General features: G+C 42.2%; 1 protein-coding gene across 1 annotated transcript in view; it reads left to right on the forward strand.

Moving 5' to 3' along the window:
* The window catches only part of LOC124795948 (multiple PDZ domain protein), a 1,551,599-nt gene that overhangs the window by 1,457,559 nt on the left and 75,581 nt on the right, over positions 1-18,459 (forward strand). Inside the window, exons 21-22 of the mRNA XM_047260028.1 lie at positions 17,601-17,756; positions 17,836-17,988. Coding sequence (XP_047115984.1) covers positions 17,601-17,756; positions 17,836-17,988 — 309 coding nt within the window. The remainder of the gene's footprint in view (positions 1-17,600; positions 17,757-17,835; positions 17,989-18,459) is intronic.

Here is an 18,459-nt window from a genome sequence, read left to right on the forward strand (position 1 = left end):
AAGTTGGAAACAGTGTGGAACAACACTCACATGACCAAATGACTTTCTTCCATTGCACCATAGCCCATGGCTTCGGCACCATGTTTTCCTGTTACAGACATTTGCATCACTGATGTGTGGTTTTGGAATTCCAGCTTGCACTGCTGTTCACAAGTTATTGAGTTTCCTCCATATTGTTTTAGTGCTGACAGGGTTCATTAGTGTGATATTCAGTTCTGCAGTTACTTTGGCAGCTGTTGTCCTGTTATTTTTTGACAGAATACTCTTCAATGACCACCTGTCATGATCAGGCAACATACACTTTTCATGCACATTGTGACTTCATGGATGATGTTTTTCCATGTCCCCTGCATGCAGTATAAATATTCAATACAGTGCCTCTTGAAGTGCCAAACTCTTCAGCTACCTTGGTTACGTAAGCACCCATGTTCATTTAGCTCCAACATCATGCCCTCACAACTACACTGAATGTTCTGACTACGAGTGACACTTGCAACATATTGAACAGGGCCATCTTACGCCATGCTGGGGACCCTGGGTATCTACAGTATGGGACCGCTGGGCACAAAGTGTATGGAGCCCTTAAAAAATAAACACATCAGAATGATGTACATTTGTTTAGTGACTTTGTTGGTAAGAATTATACAATTCAAATACAAGTGATTAGTTCCACAGATTGACTTACATTCAAATTAATGGTTTCTTTAGAGATGTCCGAAATGTAAAGTCTTCAGTTATGTCCTCAACATCCAGTTTTTGAAGGATGTCACTTTCTATGCACAAAGAGTCTGGGTCCCTGTAACAAAAAAGAAGTTTAATTTGAATGAGCACATCAGAATGTACATTTGTTTATTTACTTTATTGGTTATTACAGTTAGCATTATACAAATCAAATACAACTGACTACTGTTTTGCAAATCGGAATTACGTTGAAGTGCAAAATTGTCTATTATGTTCTCAAAGTCCTTATTGTTGAAGGATATCACTTTCTGTGCACACGATTTACAAATTAGTAAGTTGTTCCTGTTTAGTAGTCATTTGTAATTCATTTTTTATTCTCTTTGGTTGTGAAAATTAACATTGTTCTCTATAATTGGTTGCCATTAGACAAAGGACTATCCTGGTAGCAACTTCTACATTTGGGAACGTTCCTTCTGTTTTATCCGCCTTTATTAGAGAATGTAAGGCTGAAATACTCAGTTCTGGAGATTCGTTTGTAATGTTTTTCAAGTATTGCCTTAAATGAAAATATTCTGACATGAGCTCATTAGCATCAATGTCTTCATGATAGAATTCTGCAAATTCTTTTCAACTATTTCTTAACTGGTTAGAATTGAATTGTTTTAACTGAGAAAGAAAACCAAAACTTTTGTTAGCTTCTTAGTATGGTTTCAAATGTAGCTTTAAATGAGTATTCAATTTGTCAATTATAGGCAGAAAAGTTTCTACACACCATTTTTCTTTGGCACTCAATTGCACAGTCTCTGACAATTCTTCGAAAAAAGTGGTACTCATGCTGTGAATTCTTTTCCTTTGGGAGTTATATTTATAGTCAGCACTTGCATTTTTCTCTTTGGCTGACGATTCATACTGATGGAATCTACTGCATCCAGTACTGATAAAATTGGCAAGAGATACAAAAACGTTTTGTTGCAACATCTGTTGTGATGGCTCTGTTATGTAAAATTATGCTTGTCTTATTGATAATTCTTGAAAGTTCATTCCATATCTCCATTAGGGGAATAGCCTCCAGTTTTTACATTTTCTTGGCAAGGCTCAAAAATATGACTAGCCATTACGCAAAGTGTTAAGAGCATCAGCATATGCAGACCATCTGGTTTCAGAAAGGGGATTAAGAAATTTATCTGCACCTACGAATTCTGTCAAAATTTTCAATCGAGTGTTTGAACCCCAAAAAAATGTGAATAGTTTGTGGACAAGTGGAAATATGCTACTGCTTCTGAAACACATCCAACCACCTGAACACTTGCTAAATTGTCACTGTGCGGTACATGGGACACAAATAGTAAATTCACATATTTCTTTTATTCTTGTCTGAAGACAAGAATACTTTCCTGTCATATTTGTTGCATTATCATAGCTCTGTCCACAACAACCCTTTATCGAAATGTTGAGGCTGTCCAAAAAATTAAAAGTAGTATCTGTTCTATTTTGAACTCTCTATGCTTCTCCATAGGCAAAAATCACATAAATCTCTCATCAGGGGGTCTGTCTTTTATGTACCGACTGATGAAAGTTAGTTGGTCAACATGAGAGAGATCTGGTGAGGAATCCATGCTTATTGAGCAGTGTTTGGTTGCTTTCAGTTCACTAACAATCATTATTAACACTTTCTGTCCCATTATATTAATATGTTCATTGCAAATATTCACAGACAACTATGATTCAGTTCCTTGGCATGATTGCCATTGTTTAGTGTATGATCAGAAAGAAAATGGCCAAATTTGCTTATTAATTCTAAGCATCCTAAATAATTGCCATTATTTTGAGACCCCAAAATGTCATTATATCCATGGAACCTAAGTCCCCTTGAAGCTAAAAATTTCACAACTGCAACAATACTTTTTAGTATGTAACTTTGTATTGACTGCAAGAACTCATATTATTTCCCAGAAACTTGTTAAATAGATGGAAACAACAACAATATACAGCCTGCTCTGATGGTGACTATAGAAGCCACTTTCTTCATGCACACTCACCATTCATCAATTTGTGAGTGAAAACACTCCTAGTTAAGTTTCTGGTTTTTGTTTTACCGCTTACATCAGAAAAAATGTGTGTAAGTTTTGGAAAAGTAACTATTTTTCGTTTGGAAAAACTCTAGCCCTTTGCGAATCCAAATATCACGCACTTCTTCCATTAAAAATTTTATCACAGTTCTTATAAGGGTCATGATATATACTTTCTAAAATGCCACTGTTTGGTGAGGCGAAGTGGCTTGAGCTGGAAGATGTGTGCGTAATTGGAACTGATGAACTCTAAACACAAATGTTATCCTCTATGTTGAAAACAGGCCCCATTTCTTAGCTTTGAGATTTAGATATATCTTGAGATGATGAGGTCGATGAATCACTGTGCCTGTTAGTTTCTTCATTGGTAAAGAATGAAGTTAGTTTAGGTAGTGTGCTTGTATTTTCTTCTTGAATAGCATGGCTGGGATATCCCCATGATTTTTTTGCGTTTAGGGTTATTGTAATGAACCCATTTTTCGTCCCCGGTCACAGTGCGATGCAGAAATCCCTTCCGTTTTTGCCTCTGAAGCAACTGTTCACAAACACCGTTCAACGTCTCTTGGTTTCAGCTCACTCGGGACCCAAGTCCCTTCTTTCTGAATCATGCCCATAGCCTTGAGATGCTTTGAACTGGCTTGTTGTGTCACTCTCACTAATCGTGCCAATTCGTCTTGAGTTTGACGTCAGTCTTCACTCAGCAATGTTTCCAGTTCTGCATCTTCGAAAACATTCTCTCTTCTACCACTATGCCAGTCTACGACATTAAAATCACCGCTCTTTAAGTGTTGCTCATGACATGTTCTTTCACTAATAGTGTCCTTACCATACATACTTGAGAGCATTCGATGAGACTCAGCCACTGTTTTCTTCATATTGAAACAAAACAGTAACACCTCCCACAAATGACGAGAATTAGGCTCGTAAACTGACATTTTCAATCAAGAACAACTTTATGGTGCAGACGCAAATCGACTAATGTTTGAATGAGGTTATGTTGACTGAGGTCCAAGCTAACTACCTGATGTCTGCGATCTGTTTCTTTCGACTGCTGCTTACCATTGCGCCACCTATCGGCAAACAGTGGAAGCAAAGTTGTACACCTTGTACATCATTGAAACTTTTTTTATTTTTCAATGTAGCCTTCTTGTAGATTAATGCACTTGGTCCAACAAAGTTCTGGTGCCTTGATCCCATCCCAAAAATGAGTTTCCTCCAGGCCTGCAAAATAGTTATCAACTCTGGCTATCAATTCTTCATTTGAAGTGAATCATCATCCACCAAGAAAAATTTTGTTTTGGGAAGAGATGGAGGTCTGACAGAGCCATATCAGGTGAATAAGACAGGTGTGGCAACAATTCATATCTTAGTTCGTGTAATTTTGCCATGCAATGGCACATGTGTGCAGGCGTGCATTGTTTTGATGGAAGATGACTTTCTTCCTTGCTAAACCTGGCCTTTTTTTTTGCATATCTTTTATTGCAATTTGTGCAGGTGGTTAGCATAGTATTCTCCAGTAATTGTTTGCCCAGTGGGGAGATAATCTACAAACAGAATCCCCTTCACATCCCAGAATACTGATGCCATGACCTTTCCCATCGAAGAAAATTTTGTCTTTGCTGTCTTTGGTGGTGGAAAATCAGCATGTTTCCACTGCTTTGACTTTTGTTTTGTCTCTGGGGTATACTAGGGCATCGAAGTTTCATCTGTGGTCACAAACTGGCACAAAAAACCTTGTTCGTTTCTCTTAAAATGGGCTGAACATTCCTCCTATATGTCCAGTCTCGTGCGTTTTTGGTCCAATGTCAAGAGTTGTGGCACCCATCTTGCAGATAATTTTTTCATTTCTAGTTCTTCAGTTAAAATATGATATACCCTTTCAGATGACAACTTGCAAGCATGAGCAATTTCATGCACTTTAAATCGGCAATCCTCCATGACCATTTTGTGCACTTTTGCAATGATTTCTGGAGTAGTGGCACATCTTGGCCAACCACTGCGCGGATCATCATCTAAGCTCTCCCGACCAAATTTAAATTCATTTGTCCACTTGACAACAGTTGAATATGAAGGAGCAGAGTCCTCCAGTGTATTTTGGAAATAAGCATGAATGCCCTTTGCTTTCATACCTTTCTTTATGAAGTAGTTAATTACTGCTCAAATCTCGATTTTTTTTTTTTTTTATTTTATTTTATTTTTTTTTTTTTTTTTTTTTTTTTTCCCTCTCCACAAATCACTCTGCAGGAGCAACAACAGAGCCACATCACTGCCACAGCTCTCTTCCAAGAGCACTGACATGGCACATGTGTACAGGCAACAGTCCAATGAATATCACGTGAACAACTCGTTGCGTTAGCGTTGACCTCTTGTGGTGATTCCGAGAACTTTTTGAACCACCCTCATTATTAAACTTTTGCTACTTGGAGGACCCCAGGAAAAACTGGTGATAGTAGGACCATTAAAATTTGTGGAAAAATTTGTAACAATATGCAGAAGGGAAATAACAAATTAACCATTGAAAGAAACACATTTTAATTTCAAACAATGGAAACTCCACAAAGAAATATCAACGAAGGAAGGAAAGATATATTGCTACTTAGCACAAAGAAGAAACGTTAAGTTGCTGACAGGGTCAATTAAAAGACACTTAGACAAAGCTTTTGACCACACCCTTCAGCAGCAAAAGAGGAACAGAGAAACACAACATTCGTACGCAAGCACACACCACACACACATGACCGCCAACTCTGGCAGCTCAGGCCAGAATACAATTATCAAGTGGAATGGCAGCAGTAATCGGGAAGGGGAAGGGATAGTAATGAATGGGTGGGAGGACAGAGGAACACTGTATGGTGGAATGTGCTGGCACTAAAATGCAAATAGGCACAGTGTCAGGAGGTTGTGGGGCAGGGAGGTGGGGAAAATAGAAGCAGAAAGGAGAGGAGTGGGGAAAGTTGGCTGGGTGCATTGGCAGAGGGTGGCAAACAAAGAGGCTGGGAGATGAGAATGGGGAGAAGATGATAGGCCAAGGGGGTGGAAACTGTTGGGTGACAGTGTGGGCGCAGTATGTTACTGTAGGTTGAGGCAGAGATAATTACAAGGGTGGTGGTGGTGGTGGTGGTGGTGGTGGAGGTGGTGGTGGTGGAGGTGGAGGGGAGGATCCACGTGGATCGGTTAGTAAAGCAGCCATTGAAATCAAATGTGTTATGCTCAGCTGCAAGGTGTGCTGCAGTGTGGTCTACTTTGCTCTTGGCCTCAGTTTGGTGGTGGTCATTCATTGTGATGGACTTTTGGTTGTCAGTCATACCAATATAGAAAGCTATGTAATGGTTGCAACAGAGCTGGTAAATGACACAGCAACTTTCACAGGTGGCCCCACCCGTGATGAGTAGGATAAACCTGTCACAGGACTGGAATAGGAAGTGCTGTGTGGATGGATTGGCCAGATCTTGTGCCTGGGCCTTCCACAGTGATTCATATTATCATTGCGGCAAGGGGTTGTGATTGGGAGTGGCGGAAGGTGGAAAAGGATGTTGTGGAGGTTGGGTGGGCAACAGAACACCACTTTAGGAGGGGTGGGAAGGATCTTGGGTATGATGTCCCTCATTCCAGGGCATGATGATGGATAATCAAAGCCTTGGGGAGGGTAATCAAAACCCAGGGAAGGGTGTGGTTCCAGTCTGCAGTGGTACTGCGTGACGAATGCAACACTACATTGTGACTGGTTGTTCATGGGAGTGATGGGAGGATGGGGTGTGTGAGGGGAAAGGGAATGGGAGGTCTATTTGTAGACCAGGCCTGCCGGATAGTGCTTATGTATGAAGACCCTGATGAGACCCTCAGCATACTGAGCAAGATTCTTGTCACTGCAGATACGCCATCCCTGGGAAGCCAGGCTATATGGGATGGATTTTTTGGTGTGAAAGGGGTGACAGCTGTCAAAATGCAGGCACTGTTGGTGGGTTTAATGTGGACGGAGGTGGAGATAGAGCCTCAAGAGAGAAAGAGGTCAACGTCTAGGAAGGTGGCAAAGTGGATTGAGGAGGACAAAATGAAGCAGTTGCGAGAGAGTGTGTTGAGAGTGTGAAGGAATGAAGATAGGGTATATTGGCCGTGAGCCCAGATCATGGACATATAATCAATGTACCTGAACCAGACTAAGGGTTTGGCATTTTTGGAGGTTAGGAAGGTCTCCTCTAGATGGCTCACAAACAAGTTGTAATGGGAGAGTGCCAAGTGGCTGCCCGTGACTATGCTGAAGATTTGTTTTTATACCTTCCCTTCAAAGGAGAAATGGGTGTGGGTTAGCATAAAGTTAGTAAGGTTTATGAGGAACGAGGTAGTGGGTTTGGAGTCTGAAGGTCATAGGGAAAGATAGTGTTCAATAGCAGTAAGATTGTGGGATGATGGATGTTGGTGTATAGGGAGGTGGTGTCAACAGTGACGAGTAGCTATCCAGGATATAAAGGGGTGGGAACGATGGAGAGTTGGTGAAGGAAGTGGTTGGTATCTTCAGTGTCGGAGGTTAGATTATGGGCAACTGAATGGAGGTGTTGGTCGATGACGGCTGAAATTATTTCAGTGGGGGCACAATAACCAGCCACAGTGGGCATCCAGGATCTTTGGGTTTGTGGATTTTGGGGATCATGTAGAGGGTAGGTGTAGTTTTTATGGTTAGTTCACTAAAAATTCCTTTCCCTGGATCCCACTCCTCCTTTTACAATGACCTTCATCTTTTCAGATTCTTCCCGTACCTGGCCATCACAAACCTGGTACTGCAAAAACTGGTCTCCATGTCACAGGCATCCTCTACATGATACTACTACTCTGCAATTCCTGCTCCATACATCACATCTCTGAAAGTGAGTCCCTTGCTCTCAAGGAGCATTCCAGACACCACTTCCATAAGTTATCCAACCTGCTAACATACTACTACTGCCTTGGAGCACCACTATACATCCCCTATCCTACCCACAGTGTTCCTCCTCATCCACCCCTCATAGCTTCCAAACCCTACCTAGCTGACCTTTTGAACTTGCCATATCAGCGAAAACTCCTTACCAATACTCCATCAAATTCATAGCCGAAACATTCCAACCTTTCCATGAAAACCCACAGCTCCGCAGAAGTTTCAGTCCTATCCAAGGCCTCACCTTTAGCCCTACATCCAAATTTAACCATGCTGTACTTGTCAAAGACCTACTCTCCTTTTCCTGATCCCTGTAATGGAAGCACTTCTTTGCCGGCAATCCCTCCAGCCAAAACCAACCTAATTCCAACATTGAACCCAGCCTCTCCCAGTTCATACTACCATCCAATCGTGATCCTTACCTCCTCCTACCCAACCACTCACTGGTCACCTTCCTTACCTCCAACTTAGCCCCACCATCCTTCCTCCAAGTCCCTTCCTCAGAATACTACCCTTTCAGCAGAAGAAAGAAAACCGCACACAACCTCAAAACAAATGCTACCTAATCATACTACCTGCAGACAAAGCTTCTACCACTGTTGTTGTGAATCTTAGTGACAACCTGGCAGAAGGCCTATGCCAATTATCTCATTTCTCAGTCTGTAAACTCCACCAGAGTGATCCCATCCCAGAAGTCGTACACAACCTCCAGTCCCTGCTTAAAGCCCAGGGACCTTCCCAGAATGTCTCCCCTGAATCCATTTCCCTCCTCACCCCTATGACACCCCACACACGCACCTTCTACATGCTCCCCAAGACCCACAAACCCAGCAATTCTGGGCGCCCTATTGTGGTTGGTTGTTGTGCCCCCACTGAAAGAATTTCGGCCCTTATTGACCAACACCTCCAATCAAATGCCTGTAATCTAGCCTCCCACATAAAAGATACCGACCACTTCCTTCACCAACTCTCCGTCACGCTCACCACTGTACGTCCTGGTTCCCTACTCGTCACTGTTGACATCACCTCCCTATACATCAATGTCCATATGCCCATGGTCTTACTGCTATTGAACACTACCTTTCCCAACATTCTTCAGACTCCAAACCCACTACCTTCCTGATACAGCGTACTAACTTTATTCTAACCCACAACTACTCTGGGCCAAGATACCCTGTCTTCATTCCTCAGCGTTGCAACATGTTCTGGAAATCAGAGAGTGTCAGGGAATTTCAAACGTATCAGGGAAATAGCAGGAAAATTTGAAAGAAACACTGGAAAAATCTCATTTTTGTCTCAGTAGATGAAATGCGCCGTTGCTGGCTCGGTGCAGCTGAGTATGTGCACTGCTTCCCTACTCCCTCATTCTTACTGCTTCTCCCCTTCTTACCATTCCACTCAGCTTGCAGTCAGTGCTGCCACCACTACTTGCTGCTAGCCTAGCAGCTGCCAACAAGAGGCAGGGAGGCGTGAGGAGTGGTTTGTTTGGATCTGATTCTCAGAGACTGTTGACACAGTGGTTGGAGATGGTGGTCATGTGTGCATGAGTTGTGTCTGAGTGATGATGTGAAAGTGTGTGTGTTTTCATTTTCTGACAGAGGCTATGGCCGAAAATTTAGTTGTGAGCGTGTGATTGACTGTCTTTTCTGTGTGCCTGTCTGTGGCTCAGCGCTCATCTTCACAGTGAGTTGTTACCTATCCTCATTAGTATTGATTCTCAGAGTATTCGCACAAGTTATCTGTTGCATGGATTGATCACCACGGGCTCATTTCATCAACATGGTGTCTGTGACGCATGAACAGCTGGCCACGAGGGGACTTCAACGACGGGCCAAAATTGCAGGCCATTTGTGTGAGTATCCCTAATGGGTCGGGCCTGCCGATCTGAAGCCATCGTTTCCCAGTAATGTGCAGTTCCTCCCTGCCAGATCTAGTCTCACTGATCTGCCCACAGGCCGGGTCTGTTTGCTTGTGACATAATGCGGTGGATTTTTGTGGTTTATCCATGGACCCAGGACTTCTGTGCTCCTCGGCAGGCCAGAGGCCACAGATGATAGATTTCAGTAATTGTGACTGTCTCAGTGCAAGTACATTGTATAGTGTGACATTTTATAGACTTTTATTCATTCTAGCACACTTTGGCACTTTGAAAGTAGTTCATATTTTAGAAAGTATGGACGATAAGAAGAAAAAAATTGTGGCAGTTGTTGGCGGTTTGTACGTTATGTACTCATATATTTCTTGAAAGAAAAATCGCACAATACCTGTAAGAAGAAATGATTGTGTGGCATTGATGGACGGGAGGCCCCATTTGGTGAAGTTTGGCTGCTGGGTTGCAAGTCTTCGTTCAGGTGATGCCACATTAGGCAACTTGCATGTCGGTAATCATGAATTGATGATGAGGACAACATAACACCCAGTCCACGAGTGAAAATCTAACCCAGCCAGCAATCGAGCCTGGATCCGTTGCATGGTAGGCAAACATGTTACCACTCAGCTCAGCAGGCGGACACAAAATGCCTCTAAAATACACACATCAAAAAAAGTTTTGCATCACCTCGGTTCCGATAGTTCCGGAACCTGTACAGAAAATTGGAATAGAGATCAACATAAACATCATTTCCACTCTTTTTTATTGGTCAGGAAAACCACACATTGCATCTTGTACCACCATACAGCGAGACCTTCAGAGGTGGTGGTCCAGATTGCTGTACACACTTCTAATACCCAGTAGCATGTCCACTTGCATTGATGCACGCCTGTATTCATCATGGCATACTATCCACAAGTTCATCAAGGCACTATTGCTCCAGATTGTCCAACGCCTCAGTGGCGATTCGGCGTAGATCCCTCAGAATGGTTGGTGGGTCATGTTGTCCATAAACAGCCCTTTTCAATCTATCCCAGGCATGTTCGAGAGGGTTCAGTCTGTATAACATGCTGGCCCCTCTAGTCGAGCGATGTCGTTATCCTGAAGGAAGTCATTCACAAGATGTGCACAATGGGGCCGCGAATTATCATCCATGAAGACAAATGCCTCACCAGTATGGTTGCAGTATCGGTCAGAGGATGGCATTCATGTATCATACAGCTGTTATGGTGACTTCCATGACCACCAGTGGCGTATGTCGGCCCCACATGATGCTGCCCCAAAACAGCAGGGAACCTTCACCTTGGTGCACTCGGTTGACAGTGTGTCTAAGGCATTCAGCCTGACCAGGTTGCCTCCAAACACGTCTCCGACGATTGTCTGGTTGAAGGCATATGCGACACTCATCGGTGAGGAGAACATGATGCCAATCCTGAGCGGTCCATTCGGCATGTTGTTGGGCCCATCTGTACCGCAGTACATGGTATCGTGGTTGCAAAGATGGACCTCGTGTATCATGCAGCCTATTGTGCAATGTTTGAGTCATAATTCGACGTCCTGTGGCCACACGAAAAGCATAATTCAACATGGTGGTGTTGCTGTCAGGGTCCCTTCGAGTCATAATCGGTAGGTAGCAGTCATCCACTGCAGTAATAGCCCTTGGGCTGCCTGAGCGTAGCATGTCATCGAAGTTCCTGTCTCTCTGTATCTCCTCCATGTCCGAACAACATTGCTTTTGTTCACTCTGAGACGTCTGGACACTTCCCTTGTTGAGAGCCCTTCCTGGCACAAAGTAACAATGCGGACATGATCAAACCGTGGTATTGACAATCAAGGAATGGTTGAACTACAGATAACACCAGCTGTGTACCTCCTTCCTGGTGGAGTGACTGGAACTGATCTGCTGTCGAATCCTCTCCATCTAATAAGTGCTGCTCATGCATGGCTGTTTACATCTTTGGGTGGGTTAAGTGACATCTCTCAGCAGTCAAAGGGACTGTGTCTGTTATACATTATCCACAGCCAACATCTATCTTCAGGAGTTCTGGGAACCGGGGTGATACCTTTTTTGATTTGTGTAATTGAGAGTGGGTAATAACAGATAATAATAAATGTAGTAGAACCAACATTTTATTGGCGGTCACCTATGGTGTTGGTTTACACAACTCTTCCCTGCCTTATACACTTCCTTCAAGAGGCCTACTTTTTTCTGAGATGATTTCTGAAATAAGTGAAGGTATTTCAAATCTGTCTTGCTACTCCAAGGAAATGCGTATTTTTGTCACAAATGTTTTTTTGTTTTATTGAATTAAAATAACACCAGTGGTCTTAAGGAAACACACATACCATTTGGCTTGGTTTCTCCATGTAAAAACAGTTTATTACAAAAGATGTTAATGTTAGTACTTAAGATTTTTCCGCACGCATTTAGAAATACGGAAGTCCCCATATTTTTTGTCAACTTAAATCTTTATTCACCCTTGAGATTTCAAAATTTGTCAGGGAAAAATGCTAAAACTTGTCTGGAAAACAGGGAAATATTAGGGAATTTCACTTGAGAAAACTTGTGGTAACCCTATTCCTTCGCACCCTCAACACCCTCTCTCCCAACTGCTTCATGTTGTTCTTCTCAGTCGAGTGTGCCACCTTCCTAGACATTGACCTCTCCCTCTCTGATGGCTCCATCTCCTCTTCCGTCCACATTAAACCCACCAACAGTACCTGCATTTCAACAGCTTTCATACCTTTCACACCAAAAAATCCATCCCATACAGCCTGGCTAGCTGGGGTATGGCATATCTGCAGTGAGAACAACTCCCTTGCTCAGTATGCTGAGGGTCTCACCAAGGCCTTTACAAACAGGCACTATCCCCCAGATCTAGTACACAAACATACCTCCCATGCCATTTCCCCTCACAACCCCAATCCTCTCACCACTCCCATGAACCGGCCACCACAAAGTAGTACCCCGTTCGTCGCACACTACCACCCCAGATTGGAACAACTGGAACTGCGCTGCTCCCAATCACTACCCTTGCCACAAGGATCTTATGAATCACAGTGGAAGACCCGCGTGCAAGACATGCCCAATACACCCACCCAGCACTTCCTATTCCAGTCCTGTCACAGGTTTATCCTACCCCATTAGAGGTGGAGCCACCTGTGAAAGCAGCCATGTATTTACCAGCTCCACTGCAACCACCACACAGGTTTGTTTATTGGTATGACTACCAACCAGCTGTCCACCAGGATGAGGAGCCACCACCAAACTGGCCAAGAGCAAAGTAGACCACACTGTGGCACAACATTCAGCTGAGCATAACATGCTTGATTTCAGTAGCTGCTTCACTACCCAATCCATCTGGATCCTCCTCTCCACTATCAGCTTTTCTCAGCTGCACAGACGGGAGGACGACGGTTCAATCCCGCGTCCGGCCATCCTGATTTAGGTTTTCCGTGATTTCCCTAAATCGCTCCAGGCAAATGCCGGGATGGTTCCTTTGAAAGGGCACGGCCGACTTCCTTCCCAGTCCTTCCCTAATCCGATGAGATCGATGACCTCGCTGTCTGGTCTCCTTCCCAAACAACCCAACCCCCCAACTCAGCTGCACAGATGGGAGTTATCCTCCACTCCCGTAATTATCCCGACCTCACACTGTCCAGCCAACAGTTTCCACACCCTCATTCTGTCATCTCCTCCCCATTCTCATCTCCCACCCTGTTTACTTGTAGCCCTGTGCCAATGCATCCCCCCGTCTTTGCCCGCTCCTCTCCTTTTCGTTCCTTTTTTTCCCCCTCTTCCTGCCCCACAACCTCCTGGTGCTGTGCCTATTTGCTTTCTAGTCCCTGTACACTCAATTAGACAGCATTCCTCTGATCTCCCACCTGTACACTATTATCACTGTCCCTTCCCTGCTCCCTCCAGATTGCTGCTGCCATCCCACATGATAACTGCATTTTGGCCTGAGCTGCCGGTCGTGTGTGCATGGTGTGATGGCTGGAGTGTATGAATGTTGTGTGTTTCTCTGTTTCTCTTTTGCTGCTGAAGAGTGTGGTCAAAAGCTTTGTGTAAATGCCTTTTAATTGTGCCGGTTTGCAACTTAGTTTTGTTCTTTACGGTAAGTGACATTTTAATTTCCACATGTGGTGGTAATATTTGTTGATTGTGTACCATGTCTATATTTCCGGAACACAAACATTGCTTAATGTAATGAACATCTGCTTCCATGACAGACTGGAACTGGTCTAGAGGTGCCATCTCACAACTTTTTGTAGCACATTTTGAACAGAGGACCATGGAATGTTCAGCTACTGTGACAGCTGGTGCACTTCTTGAAGATCGCACATTCAGCATTCTCAGCCATGTCAACAGCAACTTCTTCAATAGTCTGTGGCACAGTTGTCAGTCAGCCTTACCAGGAGCATTTCCCAAATCGCTAGTTGATTCTGACTTCCAAATCATGTTCTTCAACTCCGATCCGGAAAGAGGGCATTTCCATATTCATTTAATGTGTCTGTATTTGCCTAGAGCAGCAGCACTGTTGCTGTTGTTTTTGGTGAAACAGTATTATGACTAAAGCCCTGCCCACCTTATCCAGACCCATGCTGACTGTCTGCAGTTGTAATGCACACTGATACTTGTGTTTCAGCCCCATGTCATCGTACCAGTACCAGTGCCTAATGGCAATTCATTGCATGATCACCACTAACAATGCAAATACTGCAGACACAGTGTGAACATCATTTCGATAAAGTTGGGCGCTTACGGTAAATAGTTTTCCATCTACCCTGCCTCAAGTAGTGAAAGTTTAATTACAACCATACTGTAGTACAGAAGATAACTGAAGGAAGTACACCCACTAAGAGATGAACTAAATGACACTTTTATTCAAAGACAGCATAATTGTGTTTGAAGCTTGTCATCAATGGAAAGGTGAAGTACTCGCACAGATATGGAGAGCTTCGAAAACTAAAACGATTTGAGTGATCTCTACAATACATACTGTCACCTTGACTGACATTCAAAGAAAATGAAGAAAAACCAATTACACAATAAAAAAAAAACATGGAAGTGTATTAGACTACAACAAATACGTGAAAGGAGTTGATCGGGCAGACCAATATTTGAGCTATTACCCTATATACAGAAAAACTATAAAATGGTCAAAATAGGTTTGCATGTACCTCTTTAATTGCTCATTATTTAATGCGTTCCGTACATGGCAATATTTCAGTACAGACCACAAGAGTCTCCGATTTCATGATTTTTTATTGAAAGTAACTGATTCGTGAATAAAAGACCATGTACCGCCTTCTGAGCAAAAGTTGGAGGTTGTCACTGCATTGCATACGTGTCATCATGATCCGGTTGACAGACTTTCCAGTCGCATAAAGCAACACCAGCTAATACTTATTTCTGGGGAAAAAAAAGAAGGAAGGAATTGCCACGTATGTTCCAAAAACAAAAAAAAAAAGGAGAACAACAAACTTAATGTTCAAGTCTTGTGAAGTTGCGTTACATCTTGGAGACTGTTTTGCTGCATATCATACGAAAGAGAAATACTAAGTACCAAAGACAATGCAAATAAAGAAGTATATGAAACAAACAAATTTTGTATTTATTTACGTATGTGTATCTTCAGAATTTTATGAAAGTAGGGGAACAGGGTTGTGAACTTATGAGGACTAATGATGAGATTAGTAAAACTTAACGATTTATAATCTCTCGATAATGTCAAGAACGGCCGACGAGAAGCCAAGTAATCCGAGTTAGAGCTGCCGGCGTCAAGCGAATTCATTTGTACAAGACATGTGGACGGCAAAGTGTTAATAGCGTTTTTGATCACCATAGACAGCAATGCATTTTCTACAATATGCTACCATGCTGGCCACAAGTTTGGTAAGGAGTTCTTGTGATAAAGCATTCCATTCTTCCACCAGAATGGTTGACAGTTGTTGGATGGTCTTTGTTTCATGTGGATGTGCTGCTGTGTGTCTCCTGAAAGCTTCCCATTGATTTAAGTTGGGGAAATGGACAGGTCAGTCCATTCACTGAATATCCTCTTGTTCCAAGAGCTGCTCTACCTGCAATTTTTGATGCTGTCTCATATTGTCATCTATAAAAAAAAGTTCTGGATTGAATGCTACCATGAAAAGACGCACTTGAGGAAGGAGTACAGTGTTACAATAATATTGATTGGTGAGTGTGCCTTGTTCAAAGATATGGAGATCAGTGCTTCCATGCAACATTATGCCTCCCAACACCATAACACCTGTGTATGTCAACATGTGACCACATCAAAGAGTGCAGATGGAGCAACTCTTGGAATGGTAGGATATTTGGTGAATGGACTGGCCTGACCGTTTCCCCCCAATGTAAATCCCATCGAACACATGTGAGATACACTGGAGCGACACACTGCAGCTCATCCACATGCACCAATGTTCATGGAGGAGTTGTCAACCATGCTGGTGAAGGAATGGAACGCCCTACCACCAGAACTCCTTACTAATCTTGTGGCCAGCATGGTAGCATATTATAGAGCATGCATCGCTGTCCTTATCACATACGATGTTAAGGTCCAAGTCCTGTCTTTTGTAATGTGCAGGGGATTATCATGAATCACAGTGACTTCAATGTAATTATTGTCTTTAAATAAAAGTGTCATTTTATTCATCACATTGTGTATTTCTTTCAGTTATCTTCTGTACTATATTATAGTAGTTCTTTCTGTGGATGTTCAGTGTTTCATTAAGCTATGATACTTGGTAGTTTAAGGCAAAAACTACTTTCGTCCTTAAGTTTTGCACACCAGTGTAGATATAGATGTGGGTTTGTGGAAAGCTGGAGTGTACAGGATACCATGCCAGTGTAGCAAAGCATACACTGGTCAGACTATACACACAGTGCACGGAACATGAAGCCGCTTTTACCTTTCACAGCCAGCAAGTCATCTGTAGCTGAGTATTGTATCTCCACGGACATTCTGTGGATTATTCTGGTATGGAAATCTTGGCTGCAACAAGATCCTTCTGGGATTCAGTTATTATGGACTCTGTGAAAAATTTTTGGTGGTAGATAGTATGAATTTTAGTGGTGGCTTTCAACTTGATAAGTCATGAGACCTCATGATTTATTTAATACCTTCAGAAAGAACAAATAGTTATGCACAGTGATATGTATACTGACAGTTAATTTTGTTATTTTTATACCTGAGTTTTAACTCCATATGCCCAAAATGTCACAGGGGATATGCATGCAATGTCACCGTTACTTGTGCATCTGCATGCCTCAGATGAAGCAATATTTGACAGAGGCCACTAAACTCGACAGAGGGCACTCATACAGTGCTAACGTATGCACGTGTGCCTGCATGTAAGTGTTGGTTTTAACTCTGTTACTTGTACCAGCAATTTTCAGTGTAAAACATTCATCTTTGGCTGAAATATTGTGGCAAGATGTTGACACCTGTCATCTGAAATACAAAAACCTCGTGGAAAATTGTCAGAGAATGTTTTACTGAGATGATAATACTAACTGGGGAAGAGAAATGGGTAGAGACCTCCAAGTTAAGTTAACCAAAAATGTTGAAATGTGATTTGCTGTTTGCAGCACATTTGGTGTATTACATCATATGACGTATAAGTGAAGTATACATATTAGTACGTGCATTCTGGACAGCTAATTTGTTCCAATGTTCTTCCGATGTTCTTAAATATTTTTGAACAGCGTTTCATTATAAGATTTGCTTAAAATATAAAGAATAGTTCATTTTAACCACTTTTTTATTTTTTATTTTATATATTTATTCATTTTTTAGTATGTCAGCAAATTGTATCTTCCTTCTGTGTTTTTGTAATGAGGATTATGCAGATGAATGCTTTAAACTCCCATTTTCATCTGTTTACAATGGCTCCCCACCCACTCCCCCCCTACCACTTCCAGCATGACACTCTTCATTTCTGACCAGTAATTTTCACATTGATAATTTTAAAGTAAATAGTTACCACCTTGAGACTAAAATTTTCATGTGGAAGTTATCTCATTAAACTATTCTTTATGTATATCTAGGGTGTGATAATTATTCATGAAGTTTATCCCGATGGAGCAGCAGCGAAAGATGGACGACTCAAGCCTGGTGACCAAATTTTGGAGGTTAATAGTGAAGACTTTCGGAATATAACACATAGTAAGGCTTTAGCTGCTCTTAGGCAAACACCTGCTAAGGTAATAATCTATTATCATGGTTCATCTGTACAGAAAAATGTCTTCCCTGCAAAAATCTCTGAACAATTATTATTTTCAGGTTAAAATGGTAGTATTTAGAGATGAAGCATCAACTAAAGAAGATGATATATTTGATGTGATGGAGGTTGAACTTACAAAAAAGCCTGGTAAGGGACTGGGACTTAGTATTGTTGGAAGGAAAAATGGACATGGTGTCTTTATCTCAGACGTTGTAAGTATTATTCAAACTGTCATTTTGCTACTGATGTACCTAATAAGAAATTAAAAGAATAACAAAAATTTCCACAAAAACAGCCTACATCAGGATGATGACTGTAGAAAAAAGTAAAACATACAACTTGAGTTTGAAAAGGTAAATTTATTGTTAATCAATGGACAATCCAGGATAGAATAATGACAGTATCGTGAAAAAGGATAGATTGTTATTCACCACGTAGTGGAAATGTTGAGTCACAGACAGGTACAACAAAAAGACTGCTAAACAAGTGAGGTTTCAGCCAAAAGACCTTCGTGTAGAGTAAACAACACACAAACTCCTGCAAACACAATACGCGCCGATTTGACCACTGTCTCTGGCCGCTGAGGCCAGGCTATGAGAAACTGCACATGATGGGAGAAGTAATCTGAGTGGGGGGGGAGGGTAAGAAGAAAGCTGGGCGGGGAAGAAGAAGGATAGCAGTGC

This window comes from Schistocerca piceifrons, chromosome 4 (genome assembly GCF_021461385.2).
Source record: "Schistocerca piceifrons isolate TAMUIC-IGC-003096 chromosome 4, iqSchPice1.1, whole genome shotgun sequence".
Classification (NCBI taxonomy): Eukaryota; Metazoa; Arthropoda; class Insecta; order Orthoptera; family Acrididae; genus Schistocerca; species Schistocerca piceifrons.